The 14,086-nt window shown below is 45.2% G+C and overlaps 1 protein-coding gene across 1 annotated transcript; it reads left to right on the top strand.

The window, feature by feature from the left end:
- Window positions 1-3,012: 3,012 nt before the first annotated feature.
- On the top strand, window positions 3,013-13,894 carry LCT (lactase). The gene is made up of 11 exons (XM_063400984.1): window positions 3,013-3,655; window positions 4,036-4,681; window positions 5,950-7,509; window positions 7,839-8,107; window positions 8,241-8,531; window positions 9,352-9,550; window positions 10,159-10,361; window positions 10,705-10,814; window positions 11,347-11,481; window positions 12,367-12,590; window positions 13,475-13,894. The coding sequence occupies exons 1-11, from the start codon at window positions 3,041-3,043 to the stop codon at window positions 13,717-13,719; spliced, it is 4,497 nt and encodes a 1,498-aa protein (XP_063257054.1). The 5' UTR covers window positions 3,013-3,040; the 3' UTR covers window positions 13,720-13,894.
- The last annotated feature ends 192 nt before the right edge of the window (window positions 13,895-14,086 follow it).

Below are 14,086 nucleotides of genomic sequence, written 5' to 3'. Positions count from 1 at the left end.
CTAAATGACAAGGAGTCTCCAAAAAGTGTACCTGTTACCATTTTCTCTGCAGGTGTAGTTAATGCACCACCAAAGATATTGATAGATTATCCTAATTAGCTGCTATTTAAAATATCTGCTGATTATGTTAAACCCAGACTGAGCTGTGCTAAAAGTGATGTCGTTGCACAGGGATGACACAACATGAGGAGAACGTAATTTCTACAAAGGCAAGAGATTCTTTCTTAAAGATGCAGGTCCCTGTTCCCAGCTGTCCCCACCCAGAGGATGCTGATGTAGGTCATAGTGCACAGATGACAGTGCAGGGTTTTTTGATGTATTCATAATCCTGCCAAACTTAGAACCAGGTCAAGCAACAGGTATGAAATTGCAAGGATTTAAGCAAGGTGTGGTTTGTAGGGAGAGCAAGGAAGTTTGAGATGAGCTGACTAAACTAGGAGAGAACCTTGGACTGAAAAACAAACTGAAAGCTTATCAGTTTTCCAACTTCATCAGCTGGTTAACAGGAGAATGCAACCTCCCTTGAGGCTGATTACTTCTACTGGGATAACACTAATGGTATGGAATGATTAAAGATTTCTGAAGTGGACTTTCAACCAAGGGTTATTGATAAGGCCTACCTGAATCACATAGTTATAAAGGTTTCTCTGATAAATCATAAATAGAAATTAAGAAATTACCTGTAAATCATTAATATTAAATTCATAAAATAGAATTTATTTTAGTTGTTTAAATTGTACTTTGTTTAGAAGGAGCCTTGCAAAACACATCTTCAGTTTGTGCTCTCTGTATTGTCCAGGGCTGCCGTTCAGCTGTATGGCTTCTTACTCCAGCAATATGTCCTTATCAAACCTTACACAGTTTTATGTATTTTTAATGTTATACTTCAAAAAAAAATCTTCTCCAGCATGATTATTTTCCTTTTCTTGTCTCCAGGATTCAGTAGACTTTGTTTCTCTTAACCTTCAGTACCATGATGGAAATGAAACAGATTTCTACGAGAAATTGAGTGAATTCCAGGTAATGTTATGCACAGGCTTAAAATTATAGCAGCAAACAACAGACCATAAATAGGAGCAGAATTTCATGTGCTGTGATGCATGTCTAAACAGTTCTGATTTTCTGTGAGAGCTCGGGCAGCAGCTACACTGGGAAGCAGCTGCAAAGTGCTCATCTCTCTGTTGTCAGTCAGTCTGTTGTTGGAAAATGCTGGAAAGGATCATCTTGGTCAATGCTTATTATTGATGTATTAGCAACTGGAATGGCAGAATTCTTTTGTATGGGACTGAAAAACCTTCTCTCTTACATGCTAAGAGTTTGATAAGCTGTTAGACCAATACCTAAGTATTGAAAACTACCATGTTTACTACAGCAGTGCTACCAAATTTCACATTCCTCATCAGCAGAGGCAGGGCTAGAAATGTTACTGAGGGTGAGTTAATTAAAGGATTAGATCTCCTGGCAGCACTAACATCAGTGCTGCTGTAGGCTGGTACCTATTATAACCTCTATTAAACCTCTGGTAGTGAACTGCATTCTTAAAATTCATAAGCAAAGAGTCACCCAGCAGCTGGGTAGCAGGATAAGGAGCTGCCCATGCAGAATGCAAAGCATGCCAAGAATATGGTTTTACTAACTGGCTGATGCTTCTTTTCATACTGCTCCCTGATTTCTGGTTTGCAGAGTGTCTGGAAGGACAAAGACATCTTGGTTTTTAGTCTAAAGGTCCTTGACTGCGCTTCTGTGGAAGAGCATCCTTTCACACCAGTAGCTGCCATTGTCACAGGTGAGTGATGTTTGAAGAAGGAGAGATTTTTAGTTAAGATCTGCATGATAACTTATAGAGGAAATGCAAAATCATCCAATCTAGGCTGCTGCTATTAGATGAAATAACTTTATGGTTTTTTATAGTATTTTTAGAAAATGAGGGATGGATGGTGAGTGTTGAGGAAGGGGAAGCAGGAAACCTTTCCCAAATCTTTTCATCTTTTTTCATCAGCCTCAAATTACAGAAGGGGAGGTTGAGGTTGGATATTAGGGAAAATTTCTTTCAAGATATGTGAAATGTGATAATAACAATAACAAATGATTTGTTACAAGCAGTGTCATACAGTCCATGGCATCTTAGACTGCATCCATCACTTACCATTTGTTTGTTTTTCAGCTATTAATAAAGAAGCACAAACAATTGGGTGTGACGTTAATGAGTTCTTGGACTACTTATCTCATGTTTTCAGGTACTATAAAAACACTGTAACACCACACAACACTATAATAAGAAACAGTAATAAAACAGTGTCCTCTAGAAACCTGTGTGCAGGGAGAGACAAGCCATTTTAGTGGTAAACTGCTGTTAGTTGCTGAAAGGGCTGCAAAGGGCTGTTTTTCTGCTGAGCCCAGTCTCTTCCAATTACTTGCAATCCTCTATCCTGCTACTAATCCTGTAATGTAATCCTCTTCCACTCTCTCATCCGTGGTTACCCAAATTGCACCTTCAAGCCAATAGTAACAAGTACATTTTTCAAGCCTTCTGCTTTTTTCAAGAGCAAAATGGTTATAAATAAACAAATGCAATAGAGGTTTTCCTAGGGGAGAAGCTGATTGAGCTTATGGAAACTTGGGAGACGTCATGGTGCAGGGAGATGCTAAGGATTACAGTAGCAGCAAACTCATGAAGCAGTTGAAGCAAGGGAAATTGCTGCTCACTGCAAGGATTTTGTTTGCACCTCTGACCTAACTAATGAATTATGATGCTCTACATGCAAAGAGCTGCAGTTCTGCAGTTACCCACTGCCTTCCACCTTCATATCTCAGCTTGGAGAGAGCACGGTTAGAGTGATCAAAGGAACTGTATGTGGTTCATGTGACCTGAATGGGAAGCAAACTTCCTTTACACTCTGTGTTTGCAAGTTTTATGGCACTGGCATCCACCTTGGAGATTTTAACTTCTATTTATTATATTTCCAGTGAAACAAATACTCTACAGGAAAACCCAGATGCTGTTCTCGCCCCTCAGTCCTCCTATCAAAGAGTCTGGGAAATGTTTGCTGAACAGTCTGAATCTGAGAGGGATTCTTTCCTGCAAGATGTTTTCCCAAGTGGGTTCCTCTGGGGCATATCCACAGGTGCCTTTAACATCGAAGGAGCTTGGGCAGAGGATGGGAAAGGAGAGAGCATCTGGGACCAGTTTGGGCACGGGGGCCACGTCCACATGAACCAAACAGCAGACGTGGCATGTGACAGCTACTACAAAACCAGCTATGACACTTACCTGCTTAGGGGTCTGCACCCCCAGCTGTACAAATTTTCTGTATCCTGGTCTAGAATTTTCCCTGCTGGCACCAATGAGACCATCAATTCCAAGGGTGTTGATTATTACAGCCACTTAATTGACCGCTTGTTGGAGTCCAGCATTGAGCCCATGGTGACTCTGTTCCACTGGGACCTGCCCCAGGCTCTGCAGGCTCTTGGTGGCTGGCAGAATGAAAGTATCATAGATGCTTTTGTGAGCTATGCAGACTTTTGCTTTTCCACATTTGGGGATCGGGTCAAGCTCTGGATCACGTTCCACGAGCCCTGGGTTATCAGCTACGCTGGCTATGGCACCGGAGAGCATCCCCCAGGAATCACTGACCCAGGAGCAGCGTCCTACAAGGTAGGGCACAGCAATAATTAGGATCCTCCTCTTGTTGGGTTGTTTTTCATGATGGTTCTCTGCTTTAACTATGTTCAAACCTAGTGTGGCCTCTGGGACAATTATTTGGTTGCTGGATTTATGACACTTGTTAAAAATGAGTTAGTTAACAGAGGCCAGGTGTTGTTATTTTATTTTTCTATTCTGAAAGCTGGTGTGGATGGATAGTCCGGTTCTTTTGCTTATTCCAAAACCTACTATACTCCTTGTCTATCACTATTTGTTTTGTCAAGGTGTTTTCTTTTGGATAGAGAGGACATTTTCACATGGCAATAAACCCAGTGCTCAAGAGTTTTTGTGCAATGCAGTGTGACACATTTTCCTCTGCTCTCTGCTCCCAGGTTGCTCACACAATCCTCAAGGCCCATGCCAAGGTCTGGCACCTGTATAATGACAAATACCGCTCTCAGCAACTGGGGAAGGTGGGGCTGGTGCTGAACTCAGACTGGGCTGAACCCAGGACTCCAACCAGCTCCGAGGATGTGAGGGCATCTGAGAGGTACCTGCAGTTCATGCTTGGCTGGTTTGCTCACCCCATATTTGTTAATGGTGATTACCCAGATATCCTGAAGGCTCAGATCCAGGAGGTGAACCAGCAGTGCTCCACGACAGTGGCACAGCTGCCTGCATTTACAGAGGAGGAGAAGTCCTTGGTGAAAGGGACTGCAGATTTCTTTGGCCTTTCCCATTACACCTCCCGCCTGGTCAGTGCCGGGACTAACGGGACGTGCACACCAGGCTACGAGAGCATTGGGAACTTCTCCTTGCATGTAGATCCTTCCTGGCCACAGGCTGCCTCCTCTTGGATCCACGTGGTGCCGTGGGGATTAAGAAGGCTGCTGAAGTTTGTATCCCAGGAGTACACAGGGTCAAAGATCCCGATATACATAGCAGGGAACGGCGTGCCCACAGGAGACACCGGGGATCTGCTCAATGACACTCTGCGAGTGGATTATCTCCGCCGGTACATCGATGAGGCCCTCAAAGGTATGGAGACATCAGATGGGTTTATTTATTTTTAATCATGTCAAGTGGTTCCTCTAGCCCTTCCATGGTGGTTAACTTCCAAACCACCACTCACACTCACAGCTGACTGTTGTGTAGGTAATGAGTGTGACTTTACATGCTTAAGCCTGTCTGGTGTCCAGATATGGAGCTCTCTATTCTCTTTATTGGAATGCAATTTTTTATATATGGATTAAAGTAGCCTGGACCCTAAGGTCAGTCCCTCTGTGGGAACACTGTTCATACACTCCAGTTCCCCTGGAGATGATTGGCTGGCAGGCTCGTGCCTTTAGACATAAACTGAGGCTGAACTGCCTGTACCAATTAATCAGATCTAACCACTTCAGACTAGAAATATCTCCCTAAAATTTCTACTTCAATCATTTTGAGAATGTTTAGGTTATGCTTGTAGAATGTTCAAGTTATGCTTGTATCTTTGCAAGATGTGTATCTTTTGACATAAAAATAGCGTTAGTAGCAAGTTCTGGACAAACACAGAGAGCTGAGGTTTCAAACAGTTTTGACTGATGCTCTCTAGACAGACTAAACAATACAGCCAGGAAAACATTAAATATGTTGGTGTTCACTGTGTAAAGCATTTGATCTTCTTCACCTAGATCTCAGCATACTGCTGGAAGTGTTGAAAGAGCTGAAACACAGCTGAAACACAGAAAACACAATTTAGAGTTGCTGTTATGCCTCATTAGAAGTAAAGAGGATGGACTGCACATGGAAATGAACATGTTTTTAATAAGAGATTTAGTGCTTTTTGTGTGCAGTGTGAGGAGGGATGCTGAACTTGCCTCTGCTGGTGTTGGGTACACTGTTCTGCTAAAAGAAACTCTCCCGTGCTCAGGGAATATAGGCAAGCACTAAATACCTGCAATTTTCAGTTTAATTACAGTGTTAAATCTGAAAGTGCACCATACACCTAAATTGATGAAATCTGCTTGAAAACAAGTACACAGGGGAAGGGATACCAGTGGCACAAGTGTCCTGTACTCAGATACCTCTTGACTAATACTTCTTTTCTCACACATTTCTAGCACTAAGCATTTCACCAGCTATTACAGTGCTGACTGCTTTTCCCACCAGATATTCTTAACAATTTGGGAAGATTTTTAGCCTTTAAAACCATTTTTGTTTGGCTTGTCACACATATCCTTGGCTGTGGTGCTTCTGTTGTGCTGAGCTGTGTCCAGGAAATGTTGAGGTGGGTAATTAACAATGTCTCGTTGTTTCTGTGGCAGCGGTGAAACTGGACTCTGTTGATGTCCGGTCTTACACTGCTCGGTCCCTGCTTGATGGCTTTGAAGGCCCAGTGGGATACAGCCTAAAATTTGGGCTGCATCACGTGGACTTTGAAGATAGCAACAGACCAAGGACTCCCAAGGCATCTGCTTACTTCTATTCCAGTGTTATTGAAAAAAATGGTTTTCCATCGCCAGCCTTGAGCAGATCTCCTGCACCAGTGGTGTTTGACCGACCTGTGCCATCAAAGCTGCCAAATTTACCGGCATCAGAAGTTCCCTCCAAGGCAAAGGTTGTCTGGCAGAAGTTTTCATCCCAGACTGCCTTTGAAAGAGACATGTATTTCTATGGGACATTCCCAGAGGATTTTACATGGGGCGTGTCTTCCTCTGCCTACCAGATCGAGGGAGGCTGGGATGCTGATGGCAAAGGACCCAGCATTTGGGATAACTTCACCCACGTCCCAGGGAATGTAAACAATAACGAGACTGGAGATATAGCTTGTGATAGCTACAACAGGCTGGAGGAAGATATTTACATGCTGAGAGCCTTAGGGGTGAAGAACTATCGGTTTTCCCTGTCCTGGCCTCGAATTTTCCCCACTGGAAGGAACAACTCAATCAACAGCCATGGGGTCGAATACTACAACCGTCTCATTGATGGACTGATTGCAAACAACATCACCCCAATTGTCACTCTCTACCACTGGGACCTCCCACAAGCTCTCCAGGACATCGGTGGCTGGGAGAGCAACGAGCTGATCGACCTGTTTGACAGCTTTGCAGACTTCTGCTTCCAGACCTTTGGGGACAAGGTGAAGTTCTGGATTACGATCAATGAGCCCAATATCATTGCCTGGCTGGCCTACGGCGAGGGGTTGTTCCCACCCAATGTCAAGGACCCTGGCAGTGCTCCCTACAGGGTTGCCCACGTTTTACTGAAAGCTCATGCCAGGGTCTACCACACCTACGATGACAAATACAGAGCCAGCCAGGGAGGGGTCATTGCCCTGTGCCCCTTCATCAGCTGGGCTGAGCCCAAGACCCTCAGCGACCCCAGGGACATTGAAGCTGCTGACAGGTACCTGCAGTTTTTGGTGGGTTGGTTCACACACCCCATTTTCAAAAACGGGGACTACCCCGAGGCCATGAAGTGGAAAGTTGGGAACAGGAGTGAGCTGCAGAACCTGCCGTCGTCGCGCCTGCCGGTTTTCACGGCGGAGGAGCGGGAATACATCCGGGGCACGGCAGATGTCTTCTGCTTCAACACGTACTCCTCCAAAATCGTGAGCCATTCAACAACACGGCTGAGGCCCTTCTCTTATGAGTACGACCAGGAAGTTTCAAAAACAGTTGACATCTCCTGGCCTTCCTCAGCTCTCCCTGACCATCGGCCTGTGGCCTGGGGTCTGAGGAGGCTGCTGAACTGGATCAAAGAGGAATATGGAAACCCCCCAATATATATCATTGAGAACGGTGTGGGCATAAAGGCCAAATCGGATGTTGATGACAATGCCAGGATATTTTACCACAAAACATACATTGATGAAGCTTTAAAAGGTACCAGAATTTGCTTTTGTTCTGTTGGTGTTGTGTGTCTCCCCTTTAGATTTCTGGTTACTTAACTCCTCTGAAGATTACTTTTTAAAAGTGACTGATATGTCTTTAAATTGTCTGAACACAGTAAAGCTTTAGTGTTTGTTTTTATGATCTCCTTTGCATAGCTGTATTTGTTTTCCTCCAACTATGAGATTCTCTCAATGACCTTAGTTCCCCAGTGCCACCAGTATGAAACTGGGAGCCTGTATGTACTTTCATGTGACTTCCTTAGGGTTCATTTAATGTGTGATTATGCCACTGATGCTCCCATTTTTTTTCTGGTCTTTCAGCTTACAAGGTAGACGGTGTTAATCTGAAAGGATACAATGCCTGGTCTCTGATGGATAACTTTGAGTGGGTGGATGGTTATGGTCCAAGGTTTGGATTGCACCAGGTTGATTTTGACAACCCCAACAGGCCGAGAACGCCAAAGCGCTCTGCTGTGTACTACGCAGAAATCATCCGCAATAACGGCATCCCCCTGCCCAAGGAAGATGAATTTTTATATGGAGAGTTTCCAGAGAACTTCCTGTGGAGTGTGGCAACTGCAGCTTACCAGGTCAGGAAACTGAGATGGACTCCTGAAGTATCTGTGGACAGTTAATTCACAAAGAATAACAGGCTGAATTCTTTACTAGGCCAAGACCTAAACTTGGGTTTGCTAATAATTCTTCCCCCATTTTCAATTACAGATTGAGGGAGGATGGAGAGCAGATGGGAAAGGACTTAGCATTTGGGACAAATACGCCCACACTCCCTTGAGAGTCGGCGACGATGCCACTGGAGATGTAGCTTGTGACAGCTACCACAGGATTGAGGAGGATGTGGGAATGCTGAAAAACCTCAAGGTGTCTCACTATCGCTTTTCAATCTCCTGGTCCCGTGTTCTCCCAGATGGCACCACCAGGTACATCAATGAAAAGGGACTGAACTACTATGAAAGGCTGATCGATGCCCTCCTGGCAGCCAACATTGTGCCTCAGGTAACTACACCCAGCAACTTTCAGGTATCTAAAAAAAAGCAAACCCCAGATCTGATGCTCAGAACAACGTGTATGTTTCCATCCATAGCCTCCTTCACACAGAAATTGTTTTTCATGGTTTTTCATTTCATTTTGTGGAGGAACATGGGGTATTGCATAAGCAAATGAACATGGGATGTAGGGATATGTTGAAATTACTGCCCCGAAAGACCACAAGTAAACTTATTATTGGCTGTTACCAATTGTCTTCTTGTCCCTTTACCTTGGAAATAGGTTCCACAGGGACCTATGCAGAGATCTTTCAGACACTGAGGTGAGGCTGACTAATGTAGTTCCCAGGATCTTCCTTCTTGCCTTTCTTAGAGATGGATGTAACTTCATTCTTTTCCTGTGAGTCAGGAAGCTCCACTGGTCAGTGTTATTTGTCACATACAATGGACCTCACTCCTTCATCAATCAGCTCTTTGAGCACTGCTGAGTGACTCTGAGCTGTCCTCATACCCCTGTACCAGCCCAGACAGGTGTTCCAGTGGATTTTATTTCACCTGAGAGTCAGTGTAGCTGCAGCAGTTCTTCACTGATGAGTTCTTGCTGTCACAAGGTGGTTTTTGGTAAAAGCTTCATCTTCACCATTAGGCAGTCCCTAAAGAAACTGGCAAAAATGTATTTTATTGAGTGCATGAGTGATCACTACAACATCAAACTGCGTTAGGAACAGGTAACTGCAGATCAAAGCGCAGTTTATTTGTGGTCATAAATGAATCTGAGTCACTGTGAGAGTGACTGGCTGAGTCCTTTGTCTTCCTGTCTTTCCCCACAGGTAACTCTCTATCACTGGGACCTCCCACAGGCGCTGCAGGACGTTGGTGGGTGGGAGAATGATACCATAGTTCAGAGGTTTAAGGAGTATGCTGAGGTCCTTTTCCAGAGGCTGGGAGATAAAGTGAAATTTTGGATAACCCTCAATGAACCCTACAACACTGCCTATCTTGGCTATGGCGTTGGCACAGCCGCTCCAGGTAAGAGTGCTGGGCAAAACCTCAGAGCCCTCGTGGCACTGTCAGCACAACTGTTCTGTGCTGCTGCAGAGTAGTTCCTTGGGGCTTGCAAAGGTGGAACAAGGAAAATGCTGTGCTGTGGATAGATGGGGTTTGGATTGCTGTGGTGTGGTGAACAGGTCCTTTTTTACTCTGCCTGTCACCTCCAAGCTGGGATTACACTTGCTGCCTGGAGCAGACCTTATTTCCAGACCAGCTCCAGGGACTGTGGAGAAGAGTTAGGGCTCAAGGAAGACCCAGCTCAGGAGGTGGGTAGAAGCAAGAGAGGAGGGGATGTGAGCTGGCCTGAACACACAGCTTTCTGTTTCCAAACAGGGCTGGCAGCCCATGTCCCACTCCAGAGGGCGGAGGGGGCAGTGCAGGGTCCTCCTGGCACAGCCCTCCCATGGCAGCTCCTTCAGCTGCCTCCGCCTAGCACCGATTCCAGCCCAGGGCTGGGCTTGGGCCACCAGGAGCTGCACATCCATTCCTTTACCAGGGGCAGTTCTGGGTGCTCCGGGGCTGTGTTAACCTGGAAAGCAGCCGTGAGAGGGCTGGGAAGTGCTGCCTGTGCTGTCCCTGTCCCTCAGGCGTGTCGGCGCGGCCGGGGCGCGCTCCCTACGTGGTGGGACACAACCTGATCAGGGCACACGCCGAGGCGTGGCACCTCTACAACCACACCTACCGGGCCCGGCAGGGCGGGCTCATCTCCATCACCATCAACTCGGACTGGGCAGAGCCGCGCAACCCGCACAGCCAGCAGGACATCGAGGCTGCCAGGCGCTTCATGCAGGTACCGAGAGCCCTGGGGACAGCCCTCCTGCTGCTGCAGGTCACACCCCCTCTGGGGTGATCCCCAGAACACAGGTCGGCATCTCACTGACATAAAATGGTGAGGCACAGGTGGCACTGTAAGGAAATGTATCCCCCTCTATGAGGGCTGATCAAGAATGCAACAGAAGTGAGATAAAATATGGTTGTAGTGATAAAAGCTTATTAAATTTACTGCTGTTATATGGGCATCCCTTTGTATCTCCGTGTGCCTGTTATAAATTCAGGTATCACCTATAAAGCAGCACGTGACAGAGGAATGCTGTTTTGATAGATGATTTATCCTCCCTTATTTCCTGGTTTAGTTTTATCTAGGTTGGTTTGCTCACCCCATTTTCAAAAATGGTGATTATAGTGAAGTGATGAAAAAAAGGATTCGGGAACGGAGTCTGGCTCAGGGCCTGAGCAAGTCCCGGTAAGAGCCCAGGCACACAACTGCTTTTGTTTCACTTGGCTGTGCTGAAACGTGCTTTCCTTATAGAAATTATAAATTTCAATGATTCTATTCCAGTGTTACTGTAAAAAAACCTTATTGTATCCTCACCGAAAAATTCTAGTGTACATTTTCAGAGAATCACAAAATGGTTTGTGTTGGAAGGGACCTTAAAGATCACTTAGCTCCAGTCCAGGCAGGGGGGCTTTACCTATTCCTGTCTTTACCTCTCTTGCAAACTAAATTGACTAACATATATTTGGGGTAATAAATTCTCAGCTCATTGACACAGTAACTGCATTAGCCACAATACCTTACCTGATGCCTGTGGTAAATTTGTTTAACTTTTCTTGAAACTATGTACTGATCTCATTTGGTCCCTCTCGGTTACATTTCTTATTTTCCATTCCCAGTTCCCAGTTTCTCTCCTCCTTGTTTTTGTGATGCTGGTAGCAGGGATCCCAGCATTACCCATGGAGTGTGTGCAAAGTGTATTCTCTGTTTTCTCTTGCAGACTTCCAGAATTTACTGAAAGTGAAAAACAAAGAATTAAAGGCACATATGACTACTTTGGTCTAAATCATTATACCACAGTTTTAACATACAACCTAAACTATCCTAAGGGTGTTATGTCATACGACTCTGACAGGTAAGAGATGAATGTAAATTATTGGTCAAGTAAAATCTGCACACCTGGAGCCTGGGTTAACTGATAAGTGTAAATTTATAGCAAATAAAGCTGTGAGATAGGGGTTTTAGGCTGTTATAAACCAATACTTGGGATAATATAACCAAGCAGTACCTGAGATGCTGTTATTTTCACAAAAGTCCAGCAACAGCCTTTTTCCTACAGACATGAGGTGATAAACAGTATTTATCATATTTCCTGCCTCCAGTCTGCAGTTTAAATGTGAGGTGTTATCCTGGTTTATGGATACTGATCCATTTGCTGTTAAACAGGTTTAAGTCCCTCACTGCATTGGATAAATGTAAGTTCAAAGCCTAAATAGCTACACCACTTCATGGTTAAGTATAGATTAGGTCAAGATTGTTTATTTAGATACTAATTTCATTCCTCAATTTCAAGAAGTTATCAATAGGAGCTTAAAGGTTTTTCTAATGAGAATTCAGGTAATGGTGGGACCACTCGTGGGGGTGAAATTGTCTCCTTTCCAAAATGTTTCCACAGGGAACAAATGAAATTGTTATCACTTTCCTTTGCTGCTACATCCCAGTCCCTTAGAGTTTAACCCTGTAGGACAGTGGGCTCATTACATTTCTGTATGTAATGTAAAGGGCAGTTTTGTGTGCTCGAGCACTGCATTATGCCTTGAAAAGTATAAATGGCGTTGTAGTATACGAAGATTTGGAACCAACATGACATCGTGAGCCACAGCTGATTTCCACAGAGTGCTGTTGTAAATCAAAGCAGCAGCAGCAGTGTTTTTTAGGCTGGTGAGCCCAGCAGCACCTCAGCCCTGGGCACAGGGTGCCTGGCACTGGGGCTGGCCCTGAGCAGTGTCCTCCTCCGCAGGGGTGTGGCCACAGTGACCGACCGCAGCTGGCTGGGCTCTGGCTCCCTCTGGCTGAAGGTGACGCCCTTTGGCTTCAGGAAGATCCTCAGGTGGATAAAGGAAGAGTACAACAACCCTCCCGTCTATGTGACCGAAAATGGGGTCTCAGAGAGGGGAGCCTTTGAATTCAATGACACTTGGAGAGTGCATTACCATCGGGCCTACATTAATGAGGCACTGAAAGGTAAGAGGGATTATTGACATCTGCTCTTCCAAAGCTCTGCAGAGCATCAGTGGCTTTGCCACGAGACTAATGTGTATAAAGCAAGTTGTAAAGAGCTGAAGGACCACTGCCATCACACTTAAAAGTTACAGTTACACAGGCTTACTGAATCCACTTCCGAGAGCCTTTGGGTTTACCAAAAACTGCCTGTGCATAGTCACAAATGTGCCAGGAAAGATGATCTAAAGGAAGAACCAACCCTGGGTTCAGTGGGGTAACCTGCAGCTTCCTTGACTTGCTGCACCTGGTGAGAGAAGGTTCTGCTACCTGATAAACTCCTAAAGTTCTTCTAGTCTGACTGCTACTGTGTGTGAAAACTGCATCCTTTTTAAAAACAACAGTAAAAACCCAACCCCCTAACTGGTTTCAGCTACAACAGTGGTGAAACATTTTCAGGAAAGGGCTTTTTCAGTTTGCTTTTCTGATGTACTGGGAACAGCCAGGTGTTCAGATATTTACTGCCTTGTAGCAGCAAGGCCCCACAAACATTTGTTTAGGCAATGGTTGCATTTTAATGGATTTTCTTCTAAACCTTTTCTTCTAAACCTTTTCTTCTAAACCTAAACCTTTGTTTCTTGCACGAAAGCTTTGATTTTTGGAGCAGAGAAAAGCAGTGTCCACTCCTGGGCACTGATGAACTACCCTGGCTGCTTGCTGGCTGTAACTTGGCAGCTGAGCCAAGTCAACACAGGGGAGAGGTGGGAATGGGGAGAGCAAAACCAGCGAGGTTAAGTGGCAATAAGCTCCCTGTGTGCCACGTGTGGGTGTTCTGGAGCACCTTCCTGCCCTGGCTGCCCGAGGGATGACCACTGACCTGTTCTCTCTGCTCTCTGCCCTGCCTGCAGCCATTGTGCTCGACGGTGTTGACTTACGGGGCTACACTGCGTGGACACTGATGGACAACCTCGAGTGGGCCGCGGGTTATGCAGAGAAGTTTGGGTTCTACCACGTGAATTTCTCAGACCCTGCCCTGCCACGGCGCCCCAAGGCCTCAGCCAAGTTTTATTCACAGATCATAAACTGCAATGGCTTTCCCGACCCAGCAACGGGCCCACATCCCTGTCTGGAGCAGGAGCCAGAGGGTAAGTGATGCAGCACAAATGGTGCTTGTGTGCTTGCATCTAGTCCTAATCCCAAAAGAGTTCCATCATCTAAGGGTTTTAGAACCACCTTTTCCTGCAATATTTTTTTAAAGGCTCCAGTCACTGTCACTTTTGTACGCAAAACCAGACTAAGAACTTGTGCAAGAGCACCTCAACACACACCTGTCTTAAAAATGTAGCAAAAGTTATTCCCTTAGACATTTCTCCAACAGAACTGCCCTATGTTTTCCAAACTACACACATTCAATACTCCCACAAGATTGTTTAGAAAAAAATTTGAATACTTTATACCAATCCTTGTTTGGGGTAAGGCTTTGGGAATACTGATTCTTTTGTCATTTGTGTCTTCTTAAC

The sequence above is a fragment of the Prinia subflava genome, chromosome 6, assembly GCF_021018805.1.
Source record: "Prinia subflava isolate CZ2003 ecotype Zambia chromosome 6, Cam_Psub_1.2, whole genome shotgun sequence".
Taxonomy (NCBI): Eukaryota; Metazoa; Chordata; class Aves; order Passeriformes; family Cisticolidae; genus Prinia; species Prinia subflava.
The sequence above is the reverse complement of the archived record's forward strand: the minus strand, read 5'-3'. Positions and strand labels throughout refer to the sequence as shown.

Coding starts and splice junctions, on each gene's coding strand:
- LCT (XM_063400984.1), top strand. CDS start 3,041: ATGTTTGCTGAACAGTCTGAATCTGAGAGGGATTCTTTCCTGCAAGAT. Junction 7,510..7,838: donor CATTGATGAAGCTTTAAAAG/GTACCAGAATTT, acceptor CTGGTCTTTCAG/CTTACAAGGTAGACGGTGTT. Junction 8,532..9,351: donor CAGCCAACATTGTGCCTCAG/GTAACTACACCC, acceptor CTTTCCCCACAG/GTAACTCTCTATCACTGGGA.